At 45.3% G+C, this 13756-nt stretch overlaps 1 protein-coding gene across 2 annotated transcripts in view; it reads left to right on the top strand.

The window, feature by feature from the left end:
- LOC115405099 (glypican-1-like) overlaps positions 1-6159 on the top strand; it is a 75014-nt gene extending 68855 nt beyond the window's left edge. For both annotated transcript variants that reach the window (XM_030114559.1, XM_030114558.1), the window contains 6 exons: positions 124-289; positions 434-564; positions 1658-1786; positions 1877-2010; positions 2133-2308; positions 2879-6159. In XM_030114559.1, coding sequence (XP_029970419.1) covers positions 124-289; positions 434-564; positions 1658-1786; positions 1877-2010; positions 2133-2308; positions 2879-3084 — 942 coding nt within the window. In that variant the 3' untranslated portion in view covers positions 3085-6159. The remainder of the gene's footprint in view (positions 1-123; positions 290-433; positions 565-1657; positions 1787-1876; positions 2011-2132; positions 2309-2878) is intronic.
- The last annotated feature ends 7597 nt before the right edge of the window (positions 6160-13756 follow it).

Here is a 13756-nt window from a genome sequence, read left to right as displayed (position 1 = left end):
GGAGCTGACCCCCCGCTGACCTCTCTGTCTTTATGAAGTGTCAAAATTGAATTTCTAAACTTCTGTCTTTCTAGTGCGGTTCATTTCAAGGTGTTTACTTTGTCCCGTGTCCTCGCCGTGCAGGTGCCGCTGAGCCAGGAGTGCATGAAGGCCATGATGAGGATGACCTACTGTCCCCACTGCCGCGGCATGGCCTCCGCCAGGCCCTGCGCCAACTACTGCAGCAACGTCATGAAGGGCTGCCTGGCCAACCAGGCGGACCTCAACACCGAGTGGAGGCATCTGGCAGGTGGGGGGGCTCACACACACACACACACACACACACACACGGATCCAGTCCGGCCATATGTCAGCTCAAAGGCGTCACGTTCATAAAAGTGCATTTCTGCGCCGATGCGCTCCATGTGAAACGCTCGGACCTCCGTGTGCGCAGAGACCATGATGCAGGTGGCCGACCGGCTGGACGGAGCCGCGGGCGTCGACAGCGTGATCCTCGCTCTGCCCTACCGGATATCTGAGGCCATGGCCACCATGATGGACAGTATAGAGAACATCAACAGCAAGGTCAGAACACACACTGCTTATAAATGCAGCTATTTCATCAAAAAAGAAAAAAAAAAAAAGATGTTGGAGTTGTTGCTCTGACAACATTTGAGCCTGAACTTCTTTTTTTCGTTCGTTGCTGGAGTTTATCGCCTGGCTTTATGTCGACACTTATCACCTGCGCTGGTTCTCCATCCGTCGTGTTTTAAAGCTCCACATTCCTAATGTGAAATGAAGGGATGTGAGTCATAAAGCAGCCTGCAGGCCAAGCCTTTACTTCACTCTTTAATGGTGTTTGGGCTCCACTTTTATACGCTCCTTTAAAAGCAACTGGCAGCAATGAAAGACTGACTGACTTGTTTGGTTAAGGTGGAAAATAAAAGTAGAGTGTAAGTGGAAACACAAAGCTTCCCGTGTGCCGTGCGGTGAGTGTGAGGTGAGCTGCAGACGGGCGGACCCCCCCCCCCCTCCTCACCCCGACCTGCTTGGGAATGGCGGTCACACGCGGCGTCGGTGTCTGATCCTCATCTCCCGCAGGAAGTGCTGCGTCGGAAAGTCAGCCGATGCTGTAGCAATATCGCATTGGGAAGATTATCTCCTATTTACATAATCTGTTGATGTCAGGAGCCATATGCTGTGTTGTGTGTGTGTGTGTGTGTGTGTGTGTGTGTGTGTGTGTGTGTGTACAGTGTAACACTCACTCACTTTGTTTGATATATAGCAGAGAAAATCGATGCGTTGTGGAAACAGATGTGACTTTGAGCTTACGGCGGGATTATTTCCCGGCGATGTGTGAAGGTTCAAAGGCCCGACGCTCTTCCTCCAAGCAGGGCCGATTGGGCGACAGATTGACTGCAGTCTCTCTGTCTTCCCAGGGCGCCGTATATGAAATGTAAGCCCCGCAGGGACGAGTGCTACTTTCTGAGCTGTGAATCACTCGGCTAAAGTCGGGCTGTGATTGACTCCCGAGGTCATGAAATCGCCACCAGCGCCTGTCGCCGCCGTCTCTCGTTGGCAGATGTGTTTCCACACGCGTGCTCGGAAATTCTCCCGCAATTTTCCTCCTCTTCTTTCACCTTCACCTTTGATTTTCCGTCTCATCGTTCTTCCCCAGCTGTTCCAGGCGTGTGGAAACCTCCGGGCCGGAGGGACCAGCAGCACGGGGGAGGAGGACAGCGTGAAGCGGGGGAAGGTCGCGGCGGAGGACGGGCTGGAGGCCAGCTCCGGCAAGATGGAGAAGCTGGTCAGTGTCCGTCCAGCTCAACTCCTGTCCCGGGTTTCATGGCTTGACGACGAGCCCGACGGGTTCCGACGGTCTCCGTCTCTCCTGCAGGTGACCGACGTGACCATGAGGCTGAGGGACATGCAGCCGTACTGGGTTTCCCTCCCGAGCGTCCTCTGCAGCGACCGAGTGGCCACGGGAACCGGGGCCGAGGACAAGTGCTGGAACGGCATGAATCGAGCCAGGTATGGCTGTCAGCGAGGGTCCGGCCGGCTCTGACCCACAGGCCTTACATTGGACACCCCCGAACTCTGAAATGACTGATCAGTTGAAGCACTTCAATGGAGCGTGTGTGTGTGTGATCCAGGTACCTTCCGGAGGTGATGGGCGACGGCCTCGCCAGTCAGATCAACAACCCCGAGGTGGAAATCGACATCACCAAGCCAGACATGACAATACGCCAGCAAATAATGCAGCTGAAGATCATGACGCACCGCCTGAAGAATGCGCTCAACGGCCAGGATGTGGACTTTCAGGACACCAGTGAGTGATTAGAAAACCCAGAAGTTTCGAAAGACCGTTTACAAGGAACTTCATCTCGGATGATTCACGGATGATCGAAGCACTTTAACAAGTTCCAGCTTAAAAAAACACCAAACATGGTCATTTAGCGCAGCACACTTCTGTCTTCCATTTCACAAAATGGCACAAGCGATATGGTTAGTGTTAAGATTGGATTTTAAAGGCTTTTCTCTTAAATCAGATTGTCCTTCTCCATGACTGAAGTGGTATTTTGTTCCTTTATGTAATTAGATTCTCACATGGTTTTGCTTTTTCTCTTCTATTTATTTTCTGGGGCCTGCACCTGGACAATAAAATTTTAGGTTTTTTGTTTTTTTTTTTTCTTTTCTGATTGGGTTTGCTTTGTCTCCAATAATATGAAATATCAACCAGTGTTTCTTTTTGGAAAAAGTGAAACTATTACTATAATTACAGTATATATTGCGGCATGTGTTCTGAAAAGCAATGCACTGGCATGTTTTGAATTAATTTTCTTTATTAGTCCAAGTGATAAATTTGTCGTCGGATTAAACTCCGCCTCTCCGTCCGCAGGTGACGACGTGAGCGGTTCAGGAAGCGGCATGTGCACCGACGACTCGTGCTCCCGAAGCCCCCGCCTGGTGGCCCCGGCCACCGACCGGCCCGTGCTCTACCCCTACCTCCCCGAAAACAAGGAGGTGAAGGGCTCGGCGGCGCGGCGCCTCCCCTCCGTCGCCTCCTGCCTGCTCCCGCTGCTCCTCCTGCTGCTGCGACTATAATCCTGAAGGAGGCGTGGAACCAACCGGGACTGAGTCTAGGGGGGGGGGGGAGTTCAAACAGGAGGGAGGAGAAGCTGGGGGATTAGTTACTTTTGCCAAAACTGAATAAGTTTAACTAAACAACAACAAACCAGTCGCTCGGATGGACTTCCTTTGGTTTTGGATTAGAACAAAATGGAAATTTCACTTCATCAATGTTTCTTGTCTTCTCCTCTCAGTATATTGACGACTCCGTTAGAGCTGGTCTTTTTTTCTTTTCTTTTTTTTTTTTTTTTTTGCATCTTCTTCGGTTTTCTCTCTGGCGTTTGGGACTGGACGTGTGGGAGTGTTGTGGTCGCCGTCCGTTGGTGTTGACACCACTGAGAGAGTCGGAATGCAGCCTTGCGGTGGCACGTCTTAAAATTCCCCTGAGGATTATTTATTTATCGACTGATAATCAATAAAACCCCAAACTGATTTAGTCACACAAAGATATTTATAGAGACGCAAAAATTCACAGAAAGCAGAAGCTGAAAGTATTAAAGCGGCGATAACGTTTGAAGGAGGATAATCTGGACTGCAGCAGACCTCCTCATGCATTAAGCCTCACAGTATCCTTACTCTCTCTCTCTCTCTCTCTCTCTCTCTCTCTCTCTCTCTCTCTCTCTTTCTCTGCATCAGCACTTTTTGCCATTTCATCATGGAGGCTGTAATAACAGCCCTGATCACATTTACACTGACATGATGGTCTGACATGAGAGGAACACGGCCCGTCGTCCCCCCCCTCCATCCGTCCACCCATCCCAGCATCCCCTCCGCCCCCTGCTGAGGCAGTCCTCCCCCCCCTCCCTCCCTCCCTCCTCCGCCCCCCGCTGGCAGTGTAGCACCACCTCCAGATTCGTAAAGCCCCCGGTCTCGGATGACTCCCTCCACATGATATCTGCGGATTCGGGGGTGTCGGTGTCCGATCGGCCTCACGCTGAGCGACTCCTGTGATTTTTTTTTTTTTTTTTTTTTGGTAGCAGAACAGAAACGTACACAGAAGCAGAGACACTGCAATCTTGCTGCACTTTTCTTTTTCTTCCCTCCAGTAATCCTTCTACGATCACGAAACGGAGCAACACTATAATATGCATAATTTCCTGTGTACCCTGAGAAGGTCCAGTGATCCTGTGATTAGTAACATTACTTCAGTGTCAAAGGTTTTCCTGTGTAATTACAGCGATGATTCATTTCACAGAACCAGCCGCACCGTGCACGTCTTTGAAAAGTACTACTATTTCTATGGCGAGACAAAACATTGTACATATTTTTGATTGCTTCTTTGTTGTTGTTTTCTTTTTTTTTTCCTAGAGAAAAATAGTCAGTCAGGCACCAACATTTTCTAAGAGGTCAGACCATAGTTTTATTTGCCCTCATCTGTCAGAGTATCTGCATCTGCAACTTTTCTATATCAGTGCCTCTTTTCTCCCCAGCCCGTCTCCCGCTACCCTTTTCCCCCCCGCTCATCAGTTATAATGACCTTTAAAGCTTCTCCATGACGGCAAAGGCAATACGACAATGACACAGCGCTTCATTACGTGTCGTCCTGACTGGGATTGTTGTGGGAACACAGGAAGCACGCGGCGCATTTTAAAACCCAGACGTGTGGGAGGAGCGCCGCGTGCGGGCTGATGGGACAAATGCTCGCGCGTGAGTGTGTACTTGTGTTTGATCGACAGAGGCAAAAAAAAAAAAAAGGGGGGGGGGGGGGACGGACTTCAGAGCGTTTGTAAATCTGGTTTGGACGGCGCGGCGAGGAAATCTATTGAAATGCATCTGGCTAAACTTGTGTGATGGAGTGCCATTAAAGTGACAGCAATGGGAGACTAATATAGCTCATTTTTCAAAAATAGTATTATCCAGCTCCTGCTATCAGAGCTCACGAGCTGTATTGATGATATCTGTGCTGTCAGAACTGCTCGTGGGCTGCGAGATGGAAGGTGCAACAGTCTTCTTTTAAGTATGCCTTTCCTTGCGTTGCGCACTGGTACAATCCACTCCGGCTCATGTTGTTAAAAATAATCTATATGCAAGCAGACAGCCGCTGATACCGCAGACCCGTTCGGCTCGGCCAGGGCGCGAGGAGAACACGTGTCAGGCTCTTCGGAGAGGCTTGATTAGTGAGCGATGTGTTGCCGTGTGAGCGCGCCCGTCTGTCCGCCCGTCCCTGATGAAGGACTCTGCCTGTGACTGCCTTCCAGACGCTGAGACTCGAAAGAGAGAGTTATTGTGATCTCGGTTGTTCCGACGGGGATGGGAAAACACACTCTTTGACAGTTTGCGAGCGCGCCGCATGTCGCTGACCCCCGGAGGGAATTTCTGAATATGAATGTGAAAGTAAACACACGCGGGCCTGTAAAGAATCAGAAAGTTCTCCAGCTGTGATGGTGACATTCCAGTTCAAAGATGACTTTAGACTCACAGCTTCAGCTTCAGTGACGGCCTCACAATGTCATGGGCTGAAATTTGCACACACACACACACCGCCCCCATCCCCCACCCGCTCCTCCTTCACTTTTTGATCTCATTAATTTGTTGTTCAAAGCCCCCCCCCCCTCGTCCCCTCCCTTTTATAAAACCTGCACTTTTATGAGGCCAATAAATGGCATTGTCTGCACAAAGACATCACAAGATGGTCGATCGATGCGCGAGTCAACACCTTCCAGAAACGACTATTGATTGGGGATGCGTGCGTGTGTGTGTGTGTGTGTGCGTGTGTGCGTGCTCGCGTGTGTGTATGCAGATAGATATGGCCCAGCGAGATGTCTCCTGTTTGACAGTGGTGGAACGGTGTAAATAAGAAGGCCGTGGGTTTGAGGCCGGGCGTCCGGCCTGCCTTCACACGGCGCCGCAAAGCTGATTATTCAACCAACTTTATTCAACACTGACTTCAGAAACGGAGGCATTTCTGAAAGGAGCCAATTTACCAGGGGGGAAAAAAAAGTTATTTTTTCCTGTTTTAATTGACATTGGTTTTATTGTTATCAGAAATCGATGGAAAGTTTGTTCTTATGGTGACGACAGATGCCAGAAAAGAGGTTGAAAAAAAAAAAAATCTAAAAATGTCTCATTTGCTGTTGTACCTGAAATCTTGTGTCAATTATATACATTGTAAGATTTTCAACACGTCTGCGTCCCGTTTTTTTTTTTTAATGCTGTGGATGTTTTATGGCTCACCCGTCTGCCCTCTGTGTCCACTTCATCCAAGTCAGACTTTCAGGGGAACGGCTCATCAATCCACTGCCTTTAAGCCCATGAGCAACACCAAATGACCTGACCTGCCTGCTTTTGGACCGTGGAGGTAAACCGGACGAAAACCAAAACGGGCCCAGGAAGAACGTGCAAACATCACACAAATCTGGGAGTGCAGGAACTCAACAGTCGCATATGGTGGATTGAGAAAACAAAGATGACATCACAAATAAATAAGATCATAACACAGGAGGGTCAAACATTAGGACAAAACCGCAGCAGTCTCATCTGTTCAGTGCATGTTTTTGTGTTTCCAGACCTGCAAACACAGCAGAGCAGCAGTGGGAAGATTGACTGACAGGCTGAACGCCGCTCCATCAGAATCCGGCAGCATTAGCAGACGAGCTAGTGACTGAATGAACGGGTGAATTATCATCTTGTTCAAGACGGCGAAGCCACGGCTGACCTTTATGGCTCCAAGTGATAAATAATCATCGGTTGATTGACAGGTTTTCTAATGCTGAGGAATGGGAGAACGTCCTGTCAATATTTAATGCGTGATCGCTACTGTTTGCTGGAAAAACGACCAAAAATAGACGTTTCAGGTCAGTGTTCATGCGCTGAGTTTCAGCAGATTATCAGCAGGTAATCTCACATCATTTACACACATTATGCACACATTTATGATTTGTTTATGTGGATGCGCCAGCTTAATCATGAGCATTAACACAAATCATGGAAAATACGTCACTATAAGGACTTTAATTAGTGAAATCCGAAGCATTTCTGCTGAAATGTAGAAAACAATTTTTTTTAAAAAAGCAAGAAAAACCCATTGTTACATTAGGTCAATAGTTTCCTTTCAGGGAATTATTTCATTGCATTTAATCTTTTTCATGGGTAACTGAACGAAAAACTTCTGGGATCAAGTGTGTTGCTCATGGGAAACTACCAGTGAGATTTAAACCTGCAAATCCGCCACAGTCCTGAGGTGCCGCCGGGTTTTTTAGATTTGCCACCTCTGCACACTGCCAGTCATTTTTCTGAGGTTTGTCTTTAGTCCAGTGCACACACATGCATTCAGACAGCTTCGCTCTCACTTATTGATTGTGTCTGAAGCTTTTTGCCTCCTGTCTTACTGGCGGCACACACACACACACACACACACACACACACACACACACACAGCCTCTTTTCTCCCAGCTTACCCTTTGCTTTACAGCACTTTTATGAGTGACTGCCTCTCAACCTTACATGCTCTCCCCTGTTTGAAATATCAGCTCAACAGGGGCAGGAGACGCGTCAATAGCGTTTCCTCACTGCAGTACACCTGCTTTTACCTCCAGGCTCCATCATGACTTACTGGACCAGGTCACTAAAGATCTTCTGAAACATGAGCGCTTTCAAGTGATCTGGTACATTTTTTGAATACGTCTCTATTCCAGTGCAAGCCAGTCAAACTGCTTCAGTTTAAATTCATGTAAAGTAAAGAAAATTTGCTTCTGACATACCAAACTATGTCATGTTACATTATAGAGAGACCATTAAAAAAAAGCTGGGTAGACATAATGTTATCTCTCTGCTTTCCTCCTCCTTTTTCAATGTATAGAAAGTGTGAAATGTGTGTAGTTTTAAATGTATCTGTCAAATCTGGACATGCAGCTGAAGATATCCAATTCATTTTCAGACTAATCTTTCCACCTTAGGGAGAATTTTGTCCTGTTGTACATTCCTTTTAGTTAAGAAGACATATTTCTCTCCCACCGTCTTCCTCTCTTTCGTGGGACTTTGTGATGTTCCTCCTCTGTCTCCCTTTTTTGTCTCAATCAATTTCTCTGATCTCCAGCAGTCTGACTTCTGACATAATTTCTACTTCAGAGTATAAATCTGAGATCAAGCTTCTCCCCTCTGCTTCTGTCAGATGGCTGAATTTGAAATGAGTCAAACTGCTTGAAGCTGTGGAGCTGAATGAACACACTGCCATCCAGTGGAGGGAAGCTCTCTGCACTGCAGCAGAAACAATGAGGGAAACTCATTGAATTACTTGGAGTTTGCTAAATTGTTAATGTCATTTATATATCTCAATATTTTACTATCATTTAACATAATTTCAGTCAGGAAAATAAATTAAAATAGACATATTGTTATGGGTAAATAAAAAAAAGGGTTGACCCAGATCACTAAGTTGTCATGGTTTGTGTGTGGAAAATGTAATTATGGCATCCGTTATCCTCACAAATGTGAAAATCCTGCTCAAATTTAACACATCTCAATGTAGCACCAGTAGAATTAATGGAACATTAATTTTAAAGCACTGGAAGAAATAAATAACGAACCAAATATGGTCTCTTTCCTAAGTAAGGGTAAAAAAACCCCAGTAAAGTTCATTTTTTGTTTTGTTTTGTTTTATTAAAACTATTGTCTGTAAGCTAATTAAAGTAAACCAGACAATCATGCAATGACAGGCATGATGGATGTGGAAAAAGTTTCCCAAAATAAGATAATTTTGAGTCTGGAATGGTGATCCCATATTTCTGGGACGTTTGTTGTGATGCCGAACACTTTGTTTCCTGCTGTAGTGTAGTGTAGTGTAGTGTAGTGTAGTGTAGTGTAGTGTAGTGTATTCTGTGCAGGAGGACTCACCGACAGAGCAAGAGTCTTTCCAACATAATATCCTGCTTGTTGTCTTTTCCTTTGTAGATCTGTTTTGCCTTACTAGCTGATATCTTCTGCTATTGAAAACAATAAGACATTAAAGCCAAACTGGGTTAATTCAGGGGCCGGCTGTCACTACCATTGTGTTCAGCTGCGACTGGGAGAGGAGATCGCTTTCCTGATGAAGAGGGCGTCTTTTTAATCAGACCTCTACTCCACTCTGGTGCTGGATCGTAGCTCAAGCTGCCCAGTCCACCCAGCCTTCCGACTCCGCTCTATCCAGCTTTGGCCGCTCACCTGCTTCTGCCTGCTTTTGGACTAATGTGCAACCTGCATGTTTGGCTTTTCGGATCTAGCCCCAGCACAGCCTCCCCTGGAGGATTCAACTCTCAGACACTGTGTTCTCTGCCAACATTTGCCAACTGGAGGAGTTCCGAAAAGAGCAGTGGGAAAATGACAAAGTGGACAAACTGAAGGAGGAACTCCTGTGGATGTCTCAACGCTTGCAGGCTCAAAGACACAGGACAGACAGGGTCAAGGCAGAAAGCAGGACCCATTTTACTCAAACTGAACCCTCAAACGAGAAGGGAGCGACCTGGAGGGGAAGCTCAGACACACAGACTGCAACTCGCCTGAATACCTGGAGGAAAATGGGAGACTCCTCTGAACAACTGATCAAGAAAGTCAGGAGCTCCAGAGAGAAGAAGAAAGGAGGGTGAAGCACAGAGCTCTGGAGGAGGTGGTGGAGCAGAGAAAGACGGTGGAGGATGAGAAGGAGGTCCTGCTCACTGTTCAGAAGACCCTCCAGTCTGAGAAGAAGGTCCTGAGATGCCGATTCTGCTGCGTGAGAAGATCAGGCCGGAGGAGGCCACCAGGGTCTTAGATGAGGCAATCAGAAAAGAGGGAAAAAGAGAACAAGAGGCTATGGGAGGGGGGTTAGCAAAAGCAGAATCAGCAGGAAAGAAGTGGAAGAAACCAAGACGGTTGTAGACAATGACGACCTGGAGCAGGTTGTTCCAGAAAAAGAAGTGTGACCATGGTCAATAACAAGGAGGAGGCTGCTGTGGGACCGGTCACTTCTACCGAGCATGGAAACGCTAACCGCTAATCCCCCACCAGCACCAGAATGTGGGTTTTCTCCAGGTGCTCTGGTTTCCTGACTACTCACATTTAATCTGAGAATTCAAAAAGAACTTATTAACATTATGGTGGATGCAATGTGCATAAAACACTGAAACTAACAAAAACTTGAACAAAGACACTTTGATTTTGTTCAATTATACAAAGGAAAACGCAGAAAGAACAGACAGGCTGAAAGGTCAATGGCTTTATAGTGTGTTAAGATTGTGCATCATGTGTTAGAAAAGTGAGTAAAGTGATTATTAAAGTGACTAACTACTTTTGAAAGAGGTAATCAGTAAAGTAACTGGATTAGTTTCTTGGAGAAGTAATCAGTAACTATAGAAACACTGCTATATTATAAAAAAGTGACTTTAACTGAAACTACTGTTCCATAAAAATGAACCTGAATGAATCACTTATGTTAATGAAATTGTTTTTTTTTCCATGTTGATTCAAACTTGTTGCAGGTTGTGAGGCTCCTGCTGCAGATCCCTGCTTTTCCTCCAAAATCCTGCAAACAGGAGTGAGCCAAAATTCCTCCACAGTGCTGTGAAAGACTCATCGCAAGTTATCACAAATGCTTGATTACAGTTGTTGCTGCTGAGGGCGATCATCCAAGTCATTACTGGGTTTGAGGGACAAACAGTGTTTACACAGGGCCCAGTAGGATTAGGTATTTTTTCTCCCATAATACAAACTCTTCATTAAAAAAAAATGCATTTTGTGTTTTGTGTGTTTGCAACTCCATCACCGACATTAAAATCCTTTTCCATGAACGTTGAACCTTCTGGGTGGGACTTGCTGTGTTCTTTGGCTGAATGTTTAAGTCCATAATTTCCGCAGCCTGGAGACGGTGCTGCACTGAAAAGGTGAACCTTCATTCTGTAGGTCTGACATTGTGAGCTTGTACCACCGCTTTTCCACCAGAGTAAGTGCAAGTAATCCCTGTCTTTTCCATCGACAAGAACCTGATGGAACATCTTTTCTATATGCCGCCTGAACCTTGGGTCAGTTAGTCAGATTGTTTACTGAGTCTGGTCCTTGGAGAAGATGATCATTGAGACTTGTTCCATTGTATTTGGCTGAACAATCAAATATGACACACAGTTTTGTTGGCTTTTTTGAGTGATAAATCCCATGGTGGAGGATGTACCATTTTTCACCTTTTGGTCCTTCATTTTGTAGTTTTTCGACATCTCTTTCAGTTATGTCATTCATGTATGCAACATGGTGCCTTTGTATTTCTCATCCTTGAGAAACTTTCACTTTAAATGTTGGAGTCTGATTTCTGTAAGGCTTTTGTGTTTGTTTTGCTTTATTCCATCCTCGGTTTCGTCCAGAAAAATCAGATGGTTTTGTGAGACTGTGTCCTTAAAATGTGACTGAAGAACATTTATCAGATCTATAGGAGTCACAGGAAAAAATTATTTTACTGTAACTCTGTGGCTCAAACTTGTTTCAGTTTCTTTAAGCTCTGATGTGGAGCCACCAGCAATGCTCTGCCTCAGAGCTCTCAGTATTGTAAATAGCTCACTGTCATTTCTGAGAAGAACCTGTTTTGGAGTTAAAGTTCTGGGACAGTTAAATCCAATGAGTAGTCCAACATCACAGCTCATCAGTGGTGGTATTTTGTCAACAATCTCTGACAGGCGGGGTATTGCTTTGTCGTTTCGTTTGTAGGTATGCTGTTATAGTTAAATGGGATGTAGTCCTTTGTATAAGAGAGTGGAAGGTCGTGAACATCTGAGTTGTAGCCCCTGACACTCTCTAACTTTTAACCATTATGTGAACTGCCAGCATTGTGGTTAGCTTTTGCTACATTGAATGGGAGTCTGTCTGTAATTGGTTCAGTACCTCCTCACTGACAAATTTGTTGTCACTTTGGGAGTCTAAAGCGAACACTAACTGCTCTGCTGTTTGAATTTGCTTTATCAGCTTTAACAGAAGCTTGTGTTGCAAAGACTTAAGTTGCAGATCTTTTTGATTTAACCTCTTTTGAGTGTGTCTTTACAGGTTACAGGCAATTTCCATCTCAAGTGCTACGAACTCTGCAAAATCCTAAAAGGAGGGGAGATCTCCACTTTCCATGAGAGCAACTGTGACCTGGCGATTACTGCGTGTCTCAAGCCATTCTGGAAGCTTTCACAATAACTTTTGGTTCTCCTCACAGCCTCTTATCTCCAAGCCCTTTGCATGTGCTGTTGCTTGCAGACAGGCGGTGAGAAAGTCAGAAAATGTCCGTAAACCTTCTGCGTCCTTTGAGTGGATTTAGGGCCACTTTGACAGTTTGTCTCTGAATGTCTATTTAACAACAAAAGGCTGATGTCAAGTCTTTTCCATGCATCTCTGCATGCGTCTTTCACAGCTGTGAATTGTGCCCTCGTTTAAGTGTTGGACCAGCGACATACCTTTTCAACAAATGCAGCTTGTCAGCAGGAGATATTCCTTTGGTGTACACAAGTGAGATAAAGGATGCCTTTCATTTGATGCAGCTGATTGTATCTCCTCTGAACACCATTGTCACCGGTATATTCTGTTTGCAGCTATGCTGTATTGCTAGCTTTAGCTTTTAGCTGGGAAATGTCTGTGGAAGGCGATGGAGCGATAACACGAGGTTGGAAATGTTGTACAGGAATGGATGCATTTTGCTGCATGGGCAGACAATATGAACCTGCAGATGGCAGTGGGAACTTGTTGTGCAAAGCTTAAAGTGACAGGAGAAGTCACATAGGTGTGTGGCATTAACTGACTGTTCATATCAACCTTCAGTTCCATGTCATAAATCTCTAATTTTCTGCTTTTAAACACTCAAGTCCAGATTTTTTCGCATCTAATTCCCTCCTGTGTTTCTCTTCCATTTCTCTTAACTTTTCCCTTCGATTTCCTCCTGTGTGATTTTAAACTGAGCTTCCTTTGCAGCTCGTTCTGCAGCTGCATCAAGTCTTTTTGACAGCAATGCTTGCTTCAGAGTGATAAATTGACTGTGATGCAGTACCAAATGTGGACTTAGTGTGAGTGTGTTTATAAGTTGATATTCACAATGTCTTTCTTGTTTTCATCATACAAACACTCCGAAATGATTTCCATTTGTCATCAATTCACAAGTCACATTTAGCATCTTTTGACGTGAGATGGTGCATTACGCTCTTATGTTGTATAGTTTCATCATGTCATTTACTGTCTTTTCAATATCATCAGTCATTTCTGCTGATTGTGAGTCTGACAGACCACTTTTCAGGCCTGCTCTGACCTGACCTTTCCAATGTTGATAAATGGATAACAGTTTTCTCTACCTTTTATCCTGCTCATCCTTTTGGTAGAAAAACAATTTCTCTGTGGGCACACTAAGCCGATGTGATCGTCTTGGTAACGTTTCATTAACTGTCTCATCCATTTCCTCTAGCTGATCATTTTTTATCCATTTTGAGAGCAATTGCTTGTCACATATCTGTAGATCCTAGCTATATCCTCGATTAATTATTATACTATGGCATCTACAGCTCTGCTGGCATATTCTATAATATTATTTTATTCATTATAAGTATTTGAAAACGTCGAAAATTGTGGCCTCTATCATGTCTCTTTGAAAGACATTTGCAGATAAAGAAATTCCTCCCTCTCTCCCTCTCTCTCTCCCTCTCTCTCTCTCTCTCTCTCTCTCCCTCCCTCGCTCTCCAAAATT

This window comes from Salarias fasciatus, chromosome 18, assembly GCF_902148845.1.
Source record: "Salarias fasciatus chromosome 18, fSalaFa1.1, whole genome shotgun sequence".
Classification (NCBI taxonomy): domain Eukaryota; kingdom Metazoa; phylum Chordata; class Actinopteri; order Blenniiformes; family Blenniidae; genus Salarias; species Salarias fasciatus.
Note: the sequence above shows the minus strand (reverse complement) of the source record. Positions and strands in the feature narration are given on the sequence as shown.